The 14,033-nt window shown below is 30.4% G+C and overlaps 1 protein-coding gene across 1 annotated transcript; it reads right to left on the bottom strand.

Moving 5' to 3' along the window:
* Nucleotides 1-4,139: 4,139 nt before the first annotated feature.
* Nucleotides 4,140-5,693, bottom strand: LOC104718187 (transcription factor MYB102). Its single transcript, XM_010435877.3, has 3 exons — nt 5,435-5,693; nt 5,218-5,347; nt 4,140-5,126 (listed from the first exon to the last, which is right to left on the bottom strand). Exons 1-3 carry the CDS (start codon nt 5,565-5,567, stop codon nt 4,316-4,318), a joined length of 1,074 nt encoding a protein of 357 aa, XP_010434179.1. The 5' UTR covers nt 5,568-5,693; the 3' UTR covers nt 4,140-4,315.
* Between the last annotated feature and the right edge of the window lie 8,340 nt (nt 5,694-14,033).

Genomic DNA, 14,033 nt, shown 5'->3' with positions numbered 1-14,033 from the left:
ACATATATATTGAATTTGTGGTCAAGAAAATCTTCTTCTAATCGTAATAATTTTACGAACTACATAATCTAATTTTTTTTCACTTTTTCTTAGCGAACGATTGTGCACATGCTTTTAACTACTATAAACATTTTCTAGATCTACTATGATATATGATAGACGGTTCAACATGTATAATGTTTACAAATCTTTAATATAATCGGTTGGCAAAACAAACTGATCTACTATGTTCATGCTGAAAATTTCGGTACATCCACACTCGTTACTATGCAATAATTCACATTATGGAGTAATCAACTTGATGTCGAAACACTAAAGCATGTTATATGTATATTATTTTATTATTTGATAACAATAAAAGACTATAAATCTCTTAAAGTGATCTATGATAACGTTTATAGAAAACAGTATAATTTACAAAATCAGTAAATTTTAACCGTAAAAATTTAGAACAAACACTTTTCGTTGTTCCTTTAAGAATTCCATTGATCATATGTAGTTGTTTTACAACCTCATTCCATCTCGAGCACAAAACAAACGGAGCATAAGTACTAAAAATTGCTTAATCTTGATGATGTGAGTTTTAAAGATTAGAGTCACCAAACAAATATAAATAAACAATCACGGCAATACTTGACTGAAAAATACAAAGGTACAGTAGCTGCAAAAATAAGAAATATCTAGTCTGGCTGCTTTGGATTTAAAAACTCCTGGTTATAAAAAAAAAGTAAAATAATGTACACCCAAATACAAATGATTTGTATATATAGTCTTACATTTTATATAGTTCATTGTAGACCAATTTCGTAAGAATGATATCTACTAGCTAAGTTTTATTCGTTGCTGGTGACTTACGAATCCCAAATTTAAACTCATATATTAATCAATGTAATCTGCAAATAATATGTCAATCCGCTTTGAAAAAAATAAAAAGATGTGTCCAACAGAAGTTGAACTTGGTCAAAAACCCCCGACATAGTAAGTCACGACTATACCAGCCACCATCTAGGTCCGATATAATAATTTTTTCTAATGCAATTTAGATATATACCCTTAACAAAATCAAAGTCGCATGGCTTTCACCAAGTATGAAACCACAAGAATTCCCACAATATGCTTGCAAAAGACACACATCCACTTTAGAGGTTCTTATCTTAACTTTTGAAATTTGACATTATCTGATTTTATTGTTTCCTTTGGACGGCGGCTGGGACTTTTTCTGTCCATGTATGACTAAATGGTCTAACAATTTTACTCTAGAAGATATTGAGTTCTTGTTTGTTTATAAAAAGGTTTTGAATTAGAGTTCTTGTTTGTTTTTTTGAATTAGAGTTTTGTTGTTTTGCTTTGCTTATAAAAAAACTATTTTCACATTCCAATTAATAATATGGGCCAACCATGAACAATTGGATAATGTTTATTTTTTGTTTTAACTTTGAAAATCAAGTTTCTTTTTCATTGTTTGAAAATCATGTTAGATATCGACTGCAGAACATAGAGATGCATTTTCCATGTAATTCTCAATTGGTTCAGAAAAAGTAGCTGTATTATCATTTTTTTTTATATTACACATTTTGATTATTTTTTTTATAAACCAATAATTAATCTTCTGTTTACAAACTACTAATAAAATTTACCAACTTGAATTCAATTTATTTAGCCTGAGTACAGGCTAAAATTGTCGTTTTTATTATAATCACTAACTCTTAAATTGTTTGATGTCATTGCTCATTTATATTTGGTTTTCCAGTTTTATTTACTTATATATATTCTCTGATCAGCTCTCTAGTATTTTATGTGATATATAAATGACGTATGGAATACGTAGCCGTTGACCATTGTAACAACCACATGTAATTATAGAAGCTTCTGACCGTACGGACGACAATAGTTAAACTATCCAAGTCCAGTAGTCCAATTTTTTTTTGCGACAATAATTCGCAGTTTCGCACTTAACAACTGGCGTTAGGAAAATTTTGGACTAGTACATATGTAATAAATATCTCATAATTTTAAATTGGACCATATGGATTTTTTTGTTGTTTGTTAAAGGGTTTATATGGATGATACACGTACACATCGCAGTCTTCGCAGATTCAAATCCGACTTATATCTTGCGTTGATTAAAACTGGGCGGTACGTACGTATAATCTAACATTGACCAAAACGTTCAAGCTGTTAGCCATTTTAGTGAAAAATGGTGATAACCCAAAAACGATTCTGTCTTTTACTCTCCTTCTTTTGTTTTCTTTTATTGGTGAGGGAATTACCAAGAAAACCTAGTAGAAAAAACTAGGTATGTAGTGAATTTAGGATTGGATTAAATTAGGTAAACTCTTTGAACCTCGAAATTTTGACCATTGGTTTTTGTTTTCTTGTGATCAAGTGGCTATATAGAAACACAACACGAAGTGTATACGAGACTAACACGTTTTGCTGTTTGTCAAGAACATGGAGACACACACAACCCACGAAAACTAAAGACAGCATGTAAAACAAATTTTGCCTTTTTGCTTTGGTCCAATATATTTATATACGCAACCGCCCAAAATCTTTTTACATTTTTGAGGCTTTTTCTGATTCTTTGTTTTAAAGTCAATAGATTGCACTTTGTTTCTCCCAACTCATAATTTCGAAACTTTTTACGATAGACTATTTTTATAACTGGTTAAACTAAGGTAGACAAAAAATTAGAAGTAAACATTGAACATACAACATAGAAATTTGGTTACGATAGACAACAAACAATACATAAATCGATTTCTCAGCAATTTGAACTCGTCCAGAATATTTAAGAAAACTATATTTAGTTATAACTACATCTATATATTCATGATGCTTAATTTACAAGTTGTATTGATAATATTATATTTTTTTGGGGTTTTATAATACATCTGATAAAGTTCTTGGTTTAATTATGTGCTTTATTACACACAAAAAGAAACATAAGACTTTGCCTTAACAAGTGATAAGAAAATTATTTAGTCTCTTGAAGAAGAACCGTCAAAAAAGTCATACAGCAATAAATAGTTGACATTTGTAAATGTATAAACTCATGTGAGAAAGAAAAAAAAAAATCATATGTCAAAATCACAGTATTTTTATTCGTTCAAAACTCAAAAGTATAATTTTATTATTTGCCAAAACTAAAAAAAAAAAAAAAAAAAAAAAAACCAAAGTGTTGATACACTTATGTCCAATCGAGCAGTCAAGAAATAACACAACAGCTCATTGAGCTCAACACGCAGGCGGGTCCCACATTCTATTATTGAGTTCCACGTGTTCTCTAATCCTAAATGGTGCGTGATACCTACACGTGTAAAGAAGCCAGTTAAAAGAAAAAAAAAACGTACGCCGTGATTTCAATAATAGTAACGATACTTTTTTCTTTTTGCGTTAATTATATTTGCCAAGTCATCGACACTACGAAACACGTGTCGCCAGCCAATTACGTACTTTTCATAACCTTATGAAACAAAATTTGTGTAACTCATTAACTTCTGCACGTAAAGATGAAGAACACGTGTCCCTCACTCGCCGGCTACTCTCCCCGGTTCCCCGAGAGTGTGTTCTTTGTTTCTTAATTGCTGTGTTTAGAAAGGGATATTTAAATTAATTAATCATCGGTTATAACATTTTTTTTTCATGCTACATAGCATGATTTATTGGTCTTATTTCAAAAATTCTAAAACATGGATACAATTACAGTGGTGTATATATACCATGTTACTGTGTAAGCCGTTGAGACAATATAAACAAAATAAAAAATTAGTGAATTTAGAAAGTTACTTGGGATCTTTGCTGGAAATGCATGTGGCTGATCTTGTGATCATGAAAAATAAGATATTATACTACAAAGTTTTATGGTGAATCATTTGGACTTTATTGGGTTGGCTCATACGTTTTCATTAATACCTTTTGGGAAACATGACATAAGTCAATGATGTAATATTAAAGATATAATTTTATGTCTATATCAGGAAATTTCTGCACCTCATATCAATTTATACATATCAATTTCAGGATCTCATACCATTGAGTCAAATTTAATATTGACAGGAGACTATACATATGTTGAAGTAAAGCCGGCCAAATATAATTATTTTACTAAAAAGTGGATATCAATAATGGAAACTCAATGATTAAAAAAAAATCGTATTAATTAGCTATAAACTCTAGAGAAATGAGTAACAAACATGGAAGTAGAAACACTATTTTACATGTAAACAAATTGAAAAAAAAAGAGTCTTAAAATTACAACAAATGATAAAAAGAAAACTCCATCCCACTCGACTTTTATTTTTCTTTCTTGGAATTATATAATAAAATCATTAACGTCCAAGAAATCTGGAATATCAAACTTCATGAGATTACTACAATAGCTTTCCATCTCATCCTCAGTGCTGCAACTGCTACTGTTGATGTAACTCGAGTTTAACGTAGTCGGGCTCGTGCTCGAGGTTGGCGTGTTCAATACCGAAGTAGCGAAATTGAAGCTCTGATCCGAAAAAGAAGGATCTAAGACAAACTTAGAACTTGAATAATCGTTGAACGATAGATTATTGCAATCTTGGACCGATGTAGTCGAAGTTGAAGCTAGAGTTTGTTCTCCAAAACCATTGAAGTGATTATCCATTTGGCCAAACTGATGAGCTTCATTGGGGAATGGCGGCATGGAAGATTGGAGTTCTTGAGTAATCGTGTTCTCGAAATATTGGTCGGTTTGATATTGGTTTACTCCGGCTTGGTTAATATCATGATGATACACCGTTTGGTTCCCTTGAGTTCTCGGGTCATGATCCACCACGAGGTTCTGACTTTGATTTTGGTTTTGAGAGAAGAGAGAGTTTGCGAGCTTGAGTATCTCGGGGTTAACCAATGGATGTTGCTGCTGATGACGACGATGAATATCCATCATGAGTCCTGACATGTTCATATGATGTGATGAAGATGAATTGTATAGAGATGAAGCTAATATGGATGAGATATCGAGGAGATCGAGTCGAGGACTGTGAGTCACTGGATCGATCCCCATTCTAAGTAGCTTCTTTCTTATATGAGTGTTCCAAAAGTTCTTGATCTCGTTATCAGTTCTTCCAGGCAAACGTGCCGCAATTGCAGACCACCTATAGATAGTTGATTCAAACACGTAAGAATCTTGAACTAGTTCAAAGAAGATGTTGTCGGAGGGGCAAAAAAAAGAAAAGATAAACTCACTTGTTTCCTAAGAAGCTATGGAGCTGAATAATGGTTTCTTCTTCCTCAAAAGAGAACCTTCCTCGCTTTATATCTGGTCGGAGATAATTAGTCCACCTCAACCTACAACTCTTGCCACACCTTTGTAAACCTGATGAGGAGATTCAAAAATGATTAAGAAAACTTTTGAAGAACTTATAATTAAAAACATGATTAAAATGCAAAGAAAGAGACGAACCAGCATTTTTGGGGAGGGTTCTCCAGTTACCATATCCATGTTTCTGGATATAGTCAACAAGCTTCTGGTCTTCTTCAGATGTCCATGGTCCTTTCTTGAGACCGTTCTTCTCGCAACAAGGTGACCTTCCCATTGATTTTGTGGATGATTGTTTTATCAAAAAGATTGGTCAAATGGTTTAGTAATTATGAGCTAATCAGAGAGCTTGAGAAAGTTAATATAAATAGAGAAGAGAGAAACAAAAGGTCGTAGGGTCCGTAAGGGGAAGTACAAAGTATATATAGGGATAGAAAAAGAGGGAAGTCAAAATGGTTCGGTGCCGTCCTCTGTTTCTCAATTGGTATACGTGTCCCTTCTTTTTTTCCCACATAACAAAAACGGATAAATATTGCGTTTTACGATGCTTTTATCTTTTTTTTCTTTCTTTCTCAATTGGCTTTTGAGTTTGAGTTTGTTTTTATGCTAACATGTTATATACTAATTATATATATATATATATATATATATTAGCTAACTTCAGATGTCATATGTTCAACAGGAATGGAACCCATGGTCGGTCTTACAAGAACGAAAAAAAGTGAAATATTCATCAATTTCTCAAAACGAAAATTATCATTTGTTTTCCTCAATATTGATTGTTTCACTTACTAAACCGTTTTGTATTTTTTTTGTAAAGGACTTGCTAAACAATTGCTGGAAACGACTAAACGAGTGAGTGATCAACACAGTTTCTTTACAAAAAAAGTATCTTGATTAGCTTTCTTGATATATAATTGGAACTTTGATTACTCTTAAAAGCAGCTGTAACGTTGAAAATTTGCTGCTTGTTTAGTCATGAATCATCACGATATCGTGAAAGATATGATATCAGTCAATCAACCTAAGAAAAATAAAACAAGACTATATTTCGTCTAACCAATAACCATCAATAGTCTTTAAAACGGTTATATATAACATCCACGAAATATCATATGAAAACCTAATGATACCTAGATTTGAACATGTGAGATTCAATGTACCCTTACGGTCTTACTCGAGATTAGAGTATTTTTAAAAATAAACCAAGACTTATACATTAATGTAATTGTAGAACTTCCGCTGAAGTCGACTCACCGTTGTTAGCACATAAATATTGGTATTTCTATCTTAATTAACTAAAAAGGTACTCATATACCCGTAGTCCATATCGTGATAATGAAATGACACAATCAAAGGGGTGTGTATATCGAGGAAAGAGCGTCGCTCTCCAAGCTTTGTGGGAAGGTTTCACATTAGCTGTCGCCCACATGAAGACGCCACGTCATTGTTTTCCCTCTTAATTTCAACTTCTATCTTTTTAATCTTTGTTATTCTGTAATTGGGACAATTTTCCCGTTTTCTAGAAAAAGTAAATAAATAAAAATTACATTAAGTAAAATTTAAAACATACTGTAATATAATTGGAGTTTCGTCCTTTAAATTACCGTAATTCTAAATAGGAAAACATGAGTGGTCTTGCTGTCGGATTGTCCTATTTGATTAATTTGATCAAGTTTCTCTACTATGGAGATAATGAAACGGTTCACTGACTTTTTTTTTTCTGAATCTCCAATACTAAAAAAATAACAAACAAAAAAAAAGAAATACTACTTTTTTTTCTTTTTTACAATATTAGACCAACCATTTCGCTTGGATTGCATCCAAGGAAAATTTTATCAAAGTCAAATATTCTTTATGTATATGCACGTAGCACATTATAGAGAGAAAAAAGGAGCATTTAATTCGAATGGCAATAATGGAGTTTGGTATTTGCCGAAATTTAGAAAACATTAATTGTGGAGAGATTATGATAACTTTATAGACAACAAAAAAAATATTATCCACCAATTAATTCGTGACTGTGCGTATGTTTATTTTGATTTGTATATATTGTATACTCTCATAGTATTACACTACGTTCAGACCCGCATTCACGTGCAAGTTTATTTTTGCATAATATTTTTTTTTTAAATTGAAATTTTTTCACGTAAATTGCTACTCAAACCTGGACGGGTGATAATTATAAGAAAAAAATTAAGATATAATATAGTTAAGTGATATTAGGTGTATATTATTCTAAACTAATAGAAATATTTCAAACAGTTTGTTTAGGAGTGTTAAATCAAATTTGGATTCGATTCGGATGTTCGTGCGAAATTATATTCATCAATATTTTTATAGTTTCACCATGAAATTCGGATCGCATGACAACAGATTCAGATCAAATATGAACTGAATTAGTAATTAATTAGATATTTACTAAATCCATAAACTCTCCACCAGATAAAGGGTCTGAATGGTAACTGCGGTCGGTGTGGACAAATCCGTCTGCGGACCATACCGCCCTGTTCTAAGTGTGGACAATATACCGCAGCGGTCCAACTCTATTTGTAAAGAAAAACGGTCCGCAGTTAGTCCGCTGCGGTTTTGTTTCTGTTTTCTGTAGACCGCACCACTATGGACTACACATGATGAATGGTAAATAAAAAGTGGTCTGATCCGCAGATGGATTTGTCCGCCCCAACCGCTGCAACCATTCACACCCGAAAACTACCAAAAATTAACAATTTCCCGTCATATGACCCAAATTGTCAAATTGGTCAAACACATTCCCATAGACCTATATCATAGTGAATTTTATATTTTTTTACCCGTAGTAATATTAAACCCGTAAATTATCAAATTTATATAATCATTAAAAATGATTTAAACCAATGTTTTAAACCTGAACCGAACCGGACCAACCGCAACCCGGTAGATATTTTGGTCCGGCTTACTTCTAAAAACCGGACAACTAAAAACCCGCAAAAAACCGGAAAACCCCGCAAAAAACCCGTGAACCGGCGGGTTGGACCAACAAGTCAGTATCAAATTAAAATATTTTATTTTTATCACACTTTACACTCAAACCAAATTAAAATTAAATGTTGTTATTTATAGAAAAATCTCTTAGTTATTTTAGCTAATCATTTAAAAGTTTAATTTTAGTTGTTTAGTACTTCATTATGTATGTTTTGTTCATATATTTATAGAAAAGTAGATGTTATATTTATAAAATTTAAACAAACCAATAAACTAATTAATCCGAAAGACTTCCGATTCACCTTTCGGTCCGGTTTTTAAAATATTGATTAAAACCCATGAACTATCAAACCAAAATTATAAAATTAGTAAAAAATGATACAAACCATGAATCAAATAACCTAACAAACCGGCTGGTTCTGGTTCAATAATTATTCTTTCAGGCATATTTTCGGAATTGCCATATTTTCCGTAACATAATATAATTCATTTCAAAGCATAATATGTTAAAAGTACACTATTATTATTTAATTAGTATTAACATTCATATAATTTAGTTGACATGTAATATCACATACTAAATTATATCTTAATTAGTACTAATCAAAATCGATTTCATATTAAATATCCAGGAAACTTTCTCTAAGAAAAACCAGACAATTATTCAACTTTCTTGATCTACAAATTCCTCCAACATCAAATGATTTCAACAACGATAATTTGTTTTGAATTGACATTTTTGTAAAGTAACTATATTTCCATTTCTTCACTTTCCCTAATGAAATATTTTTGTAAATTCACAGTCGAGAGCTTCTCTCACTTTTTACTCTCCAGAAGATTGATTCAGCATTGTTCTAGTTTGAACTGCTCATCAATACTTTTTTGGAACTCCAGAGTTATCTGCCAATAAAAAAACAAGTTAAATAGTATAAAAAAATAATAAATAACATGAATTAGGTCATATTGAGTGAAAATTTATACATGATTGGCATAATACGTTGGAAAAAATGAAATTTTTTCTTTTTCCAACATGATTTATCATACACATAATTAGAGTATTGTTTTTAAATGTCTTAGATGAAATATAAATAGATCCTTACCACTTGTTGATTCTTTGGAGATCCTGGATTTGAGAATGTTGATTACAAACATATCAATTGCTGACATACCACTAACTTAATATAGTTTGATATATTAATTTACACTCCACAAAAATTATGTTAATACTGTTAGAATAAGCTCACCTTTGTTTAAACTTGTAACTTGTTCTGTCAGATAAAACTTGAGAACACCTTCTTCATTGATAATATTGAATCTAAATAAAAAACAGAAAATGCTAAATATATACTGTATGTAAGAAGAAAAGATGAATAAGAATTATGCTAGACATTTGTTTTTAAAAGTTTACAAAAATACTATTTGTATAAAAGTTTATTTGAAAAACTTACAGTTCATATTCCCAAAACATTTACAGTTTCACTCCAAATACTGCAGTATATGATTTGGAGGTATGAAAAATATTTTAATCTTGAAATTGACTTTTTCCAGCACTTTCAATTTTATATCGAGGTCTGCTTTTCTTTAAAAGAAGTATCGTGTGTTGTTCTAATAGTACTTTACCTTTATAGTCATTATTATCTTGTTATGCTTAAGTTGGATTTATTATGATTTTCCTAAATTTATGGCTGAATATTTTCTAATATCACGATTTTTAAGCACATGTATTAATTTTTCAGTTTTAATTAGTATTAATTTCTCCACATCTATAAATACATGATTTTATTATGGAAATATATTAACTACGATTATTTTATAGTTAATGATATCTAGAATTTAGGAAAATCAATAAATTTGTTAATAGATTTAATTTATATGAAATATTATTTTTACTTTTTTTGACTTAGTTGTTTTAGAAAGTACTAAATATATGGGATAATTTTTTTTTTTAATTATGCAGACAATTGGGTCTGTTTGGCAACATGGATATATGATATAATTTTTTTATTTTTTTCTCTTTTTGTACTCCCCAATTAATAGTATAGATAGTTGTTGCTTTCTGTTTCCCAAAAATGATGACCAATATTTTGTACATATTAGCTTTTCATGTGTAAGATTATATATATATATACACTATATTATATAACATGAATTGCAATTATTGGATTTATTTTTAAAATGAGATATACTTGTGTGGTCATTCAAAAATCAAAATTGGGTTGATAATAATTACCATAAGTATATTAAAGAGTGGATATAAATAATATAAAAATTCTACTCTACACTTCTTCTTCTTTACCAGCTCTAAATGAAAATTTATAACCTAAAACGTATTTACGAACGGAGTCCTGACTTGTTGAATGGAAAATATTTTATTCTTGATCAAATTAAACTAAAGTCGTTTGGAAATGAAAAAATATGATATAGCCGAATATTTTATCGGATTATTCATTTTACTTAAATGAAACAAAATCAATTTAAATAAAACTTGAAAGAAGAGCTCATAATTTGTAAAACTTTCATAATCAGAATCAAAGCGGGTTGAGTCAATTTAAGGGATATATCAGTTGGTTTAAGCAATTAAGCATTTGGTAAAGAGTGAAGAGACACCAAAACTCGAATGGTAAAAGATGAGTGAAGCAAAATTAAGGAGATAGACTTTAAGCCGGCTCAGTTTAAAAAAGAACCTCACGTGATGCATAAGAAAGCTCGTATAGTCATTTAACAAACGATTAATACGTTTGCATGCCATGACGTGAGGACCATTGGCCGCTTTTATCAACCACTAGCTGCTCGACTCGTGTTATCTACGTTTATTTTTAACAAGTATTTTATCTTTATGTTTGATAATTGAACAATTATTAATTTATAAATTTATTATACTTGTTTGTTTAAATTATCTTACTTCACTCATACAAATTTTTGTTTTTTGATATTGAATTTCATGGGTTGAAAATATAATTCACAGAGTTATGCAAACTCCTACCTGGCTATACCTCGACCACTATGAATAGCACTATAGCAGTCCAATACACACTACGAGAAATGACATAGTTAATAAACATACAACTTAACAATAAGTTTTGTTTCGTATATTCCCCACAAATAAAGCACAATGAAAACAAAAATATTCCGTACTGTATATTATGAATACATAATCACAAATTAATTATTGATTAAACCTTCAAATAATTGCGAATAACAATAGATTCGTGAATAATTAATTGGCACTGATGAGAGGAATGTTTATTAAATCGTATAGCCGTATCACTCTCAAATCGGTATTTTTTAATTACATATAGCCACGGAGTACTAAATCTAATGTAAACATCACTAAATTATATCTTAGTGTGGATCTCAAATTATTTGGAACATCACGTATACTAAAATATGCTTACTCTTATATAACCATTTCTTAAAATCTTGTAATCGGTTTTAGCCATTTTTAAAAAGAAGATTAATAACATTAAACGATCCGTAATATTAGGGTTATGTCTCCGCGTTTGAGGTTGGAGAAACTGTCGGGTCCAGCGACAAATGAAGTCGTTACAAAGTGCAAAATTATGATGTTCAACCAATAACAAAATCAGTTAATTAGATTATAAAAATAAGAATAAGGTTGAAGATTAGTTAGGTGTTAAGGCTATATTAGCCTATAACATATTGAAAATCTAGCTAGGGTTATGCTTGCGCATGTATATTTGCCACAATGAGAAGCCCACGTGTTAGTACAGTTGACTAAATCTCATTACTTGATTAATTAACGTTTTGGAGAATTAATTAATAGACTGATTGTATACATAATACACTATAATGCAGTATGTGGACTACCAGTAATTTACAAAACACAGTTGCATTGATCCAAAGGTAATTGTTAGTCTATGCCGAAAAAAAAAAATATATATATATATATATATATATATATATATATATTACAACCGAATATACAACATACGTATGACAATTAAAACTTAAACTTATGTTATTAAATATTCCCTTTGTGTTTTTTTTTTAAAAACAAAAGATATTCTTTATGTAAGAATCTATATCAGATTTGTGTAGAGCATTGTAGAAAGGGTTCAATCGGTACGTGCCGGGGTTCGTTGGGAGTAAATAACCACAAAAAAAAACAGATATTCATGATTATTACATATTAACAGTGATAAGAAACACGGTTCCTTTCAAGAATTCTACAATGTTCAAGTCAATATGAACTCGAAAATGTTACCTTCGAAATGTTTTAAACTTTGAATATGATTGTTAAAATTAAGTTAATTAGTCTCTCCTAATTAAAACATGTTTCGTCCGTTTACTTGTCTATCTTCCGCATATACATTATGTGTGTCTTATGTTTGTTTTTGCTAATTTTCTAAAATATGTTATCAAAATAGGGGTGATTTTGGTTCTTGTAGATATGTGTTTTCAGTAATTGTATTATTGGGAGTAATGCATGACTTGTCTCATGCATCAACCATCATAAACTGTTTTGTATCCATCTGGCTTGTTATGAAGATTTGTGTTGTTTAGTTAGTTTCTCATGGTAGCCGGCAGGCGGAAGCACACGTACTACGTCGTAAACGGTGGACACCGACGAAACACACGCACCATCGGTCCATCACTTCGAGTAGTAAAGTAATAACAATTTAGCAACAACAGGAACCACGTACCTAGACCATATTTACTGAATAGTATTTATGAAAGTGGATAACTTAAAATTTAAGAAACAAAACATAAACCATTTATATTTTTTTGTGAATTATTCATTTGTTACGTAGAAACAAAATCCTTTGAACTCAAAACAGTTGAAAGGAGCAGAGTCAGCAGACAAGTACCAAAGATCCTTTCGTCCACATATATAAAAATGATTATAATTCGATACGAAATCGTAATGGTTGTGCAGTTGATGTTGCCACTTATAAGACACTTACGTAAGATTTCATGCAAATATTATTCAATATACGTACGTCTTGAATTTACGTGTTAGTTTGATTATAAATTCATCAATATTTTTAGGATTTGTTCGATAATAGAGTTGATGGGAAATCTTGATAATATTAAAAATTATCATATAAAAATTTGGAGGAAAGACAGCAAAGCAAGACACTCGAGAACTCTCTGGAAAATTGCGTTTTCATATATTTTTTTTGTTTAGGATTAGTTGATCTAAAATCTCCGAACTACATAAATACAGCCAACAAAAACAAAATAATTCATATATATCTGACTTTTTTTTTTGAACAAACAATTCATATCTGACTTTAATATAAATTTTTAATATACGAGTACTTCCGTGGATTTGGATTTGATGGAAATACATATACTTATTCAAATCCATATTGAGCAATGATTGAATTTGAAAGAACGACATCAATGTATGTAAGTGATTGATTTTAAAGTATGGTAAAGTTTTCTATGACATTTTAATGAATTCTATCAACATGACAGCTAAAAAACCTTTAGGTTTGATTATTTGTATTATTAATTTTATTATATTAAAATTACCTTGTAAACTACTAGTATCGTAAAACTGAAAACACAATTAATAAATTGAATAACACTAGAATTTAAAGCACCTAATCCAATAATAACACCTCTATTTAAAAGAATCCACGAAATGCAATAATAATGGAATAATTTCTTCAAATTAAATTAAATTATTTAATTCAATAACCTTAGATCATGGTCCACTTAATCAAAGACGAAAAGCCCGAACAATCTATAGCCCAAACCAAATAGTCCAAAATACAAACTCATTCTTCACCACTAAAACATTCTAAAACAA

This window comes from Camelina sativa, chromosome 10, assembly GCF_030686135.1.
Source record: "Camelina sativa cultivar CO46 ecotype springtype chromosome 10, ASM3068613v1".
NCBI lineage: Eukaryota > Viridiplantae > Streptophyta > Magnoliopsida > Brassicales > Brassicaceae > Camelina > Camelina sativa.
Note: the sequence above shows the minus strand (reverse complement) of the source record. Positions and strands in the feature narration are given on the sequence as shown.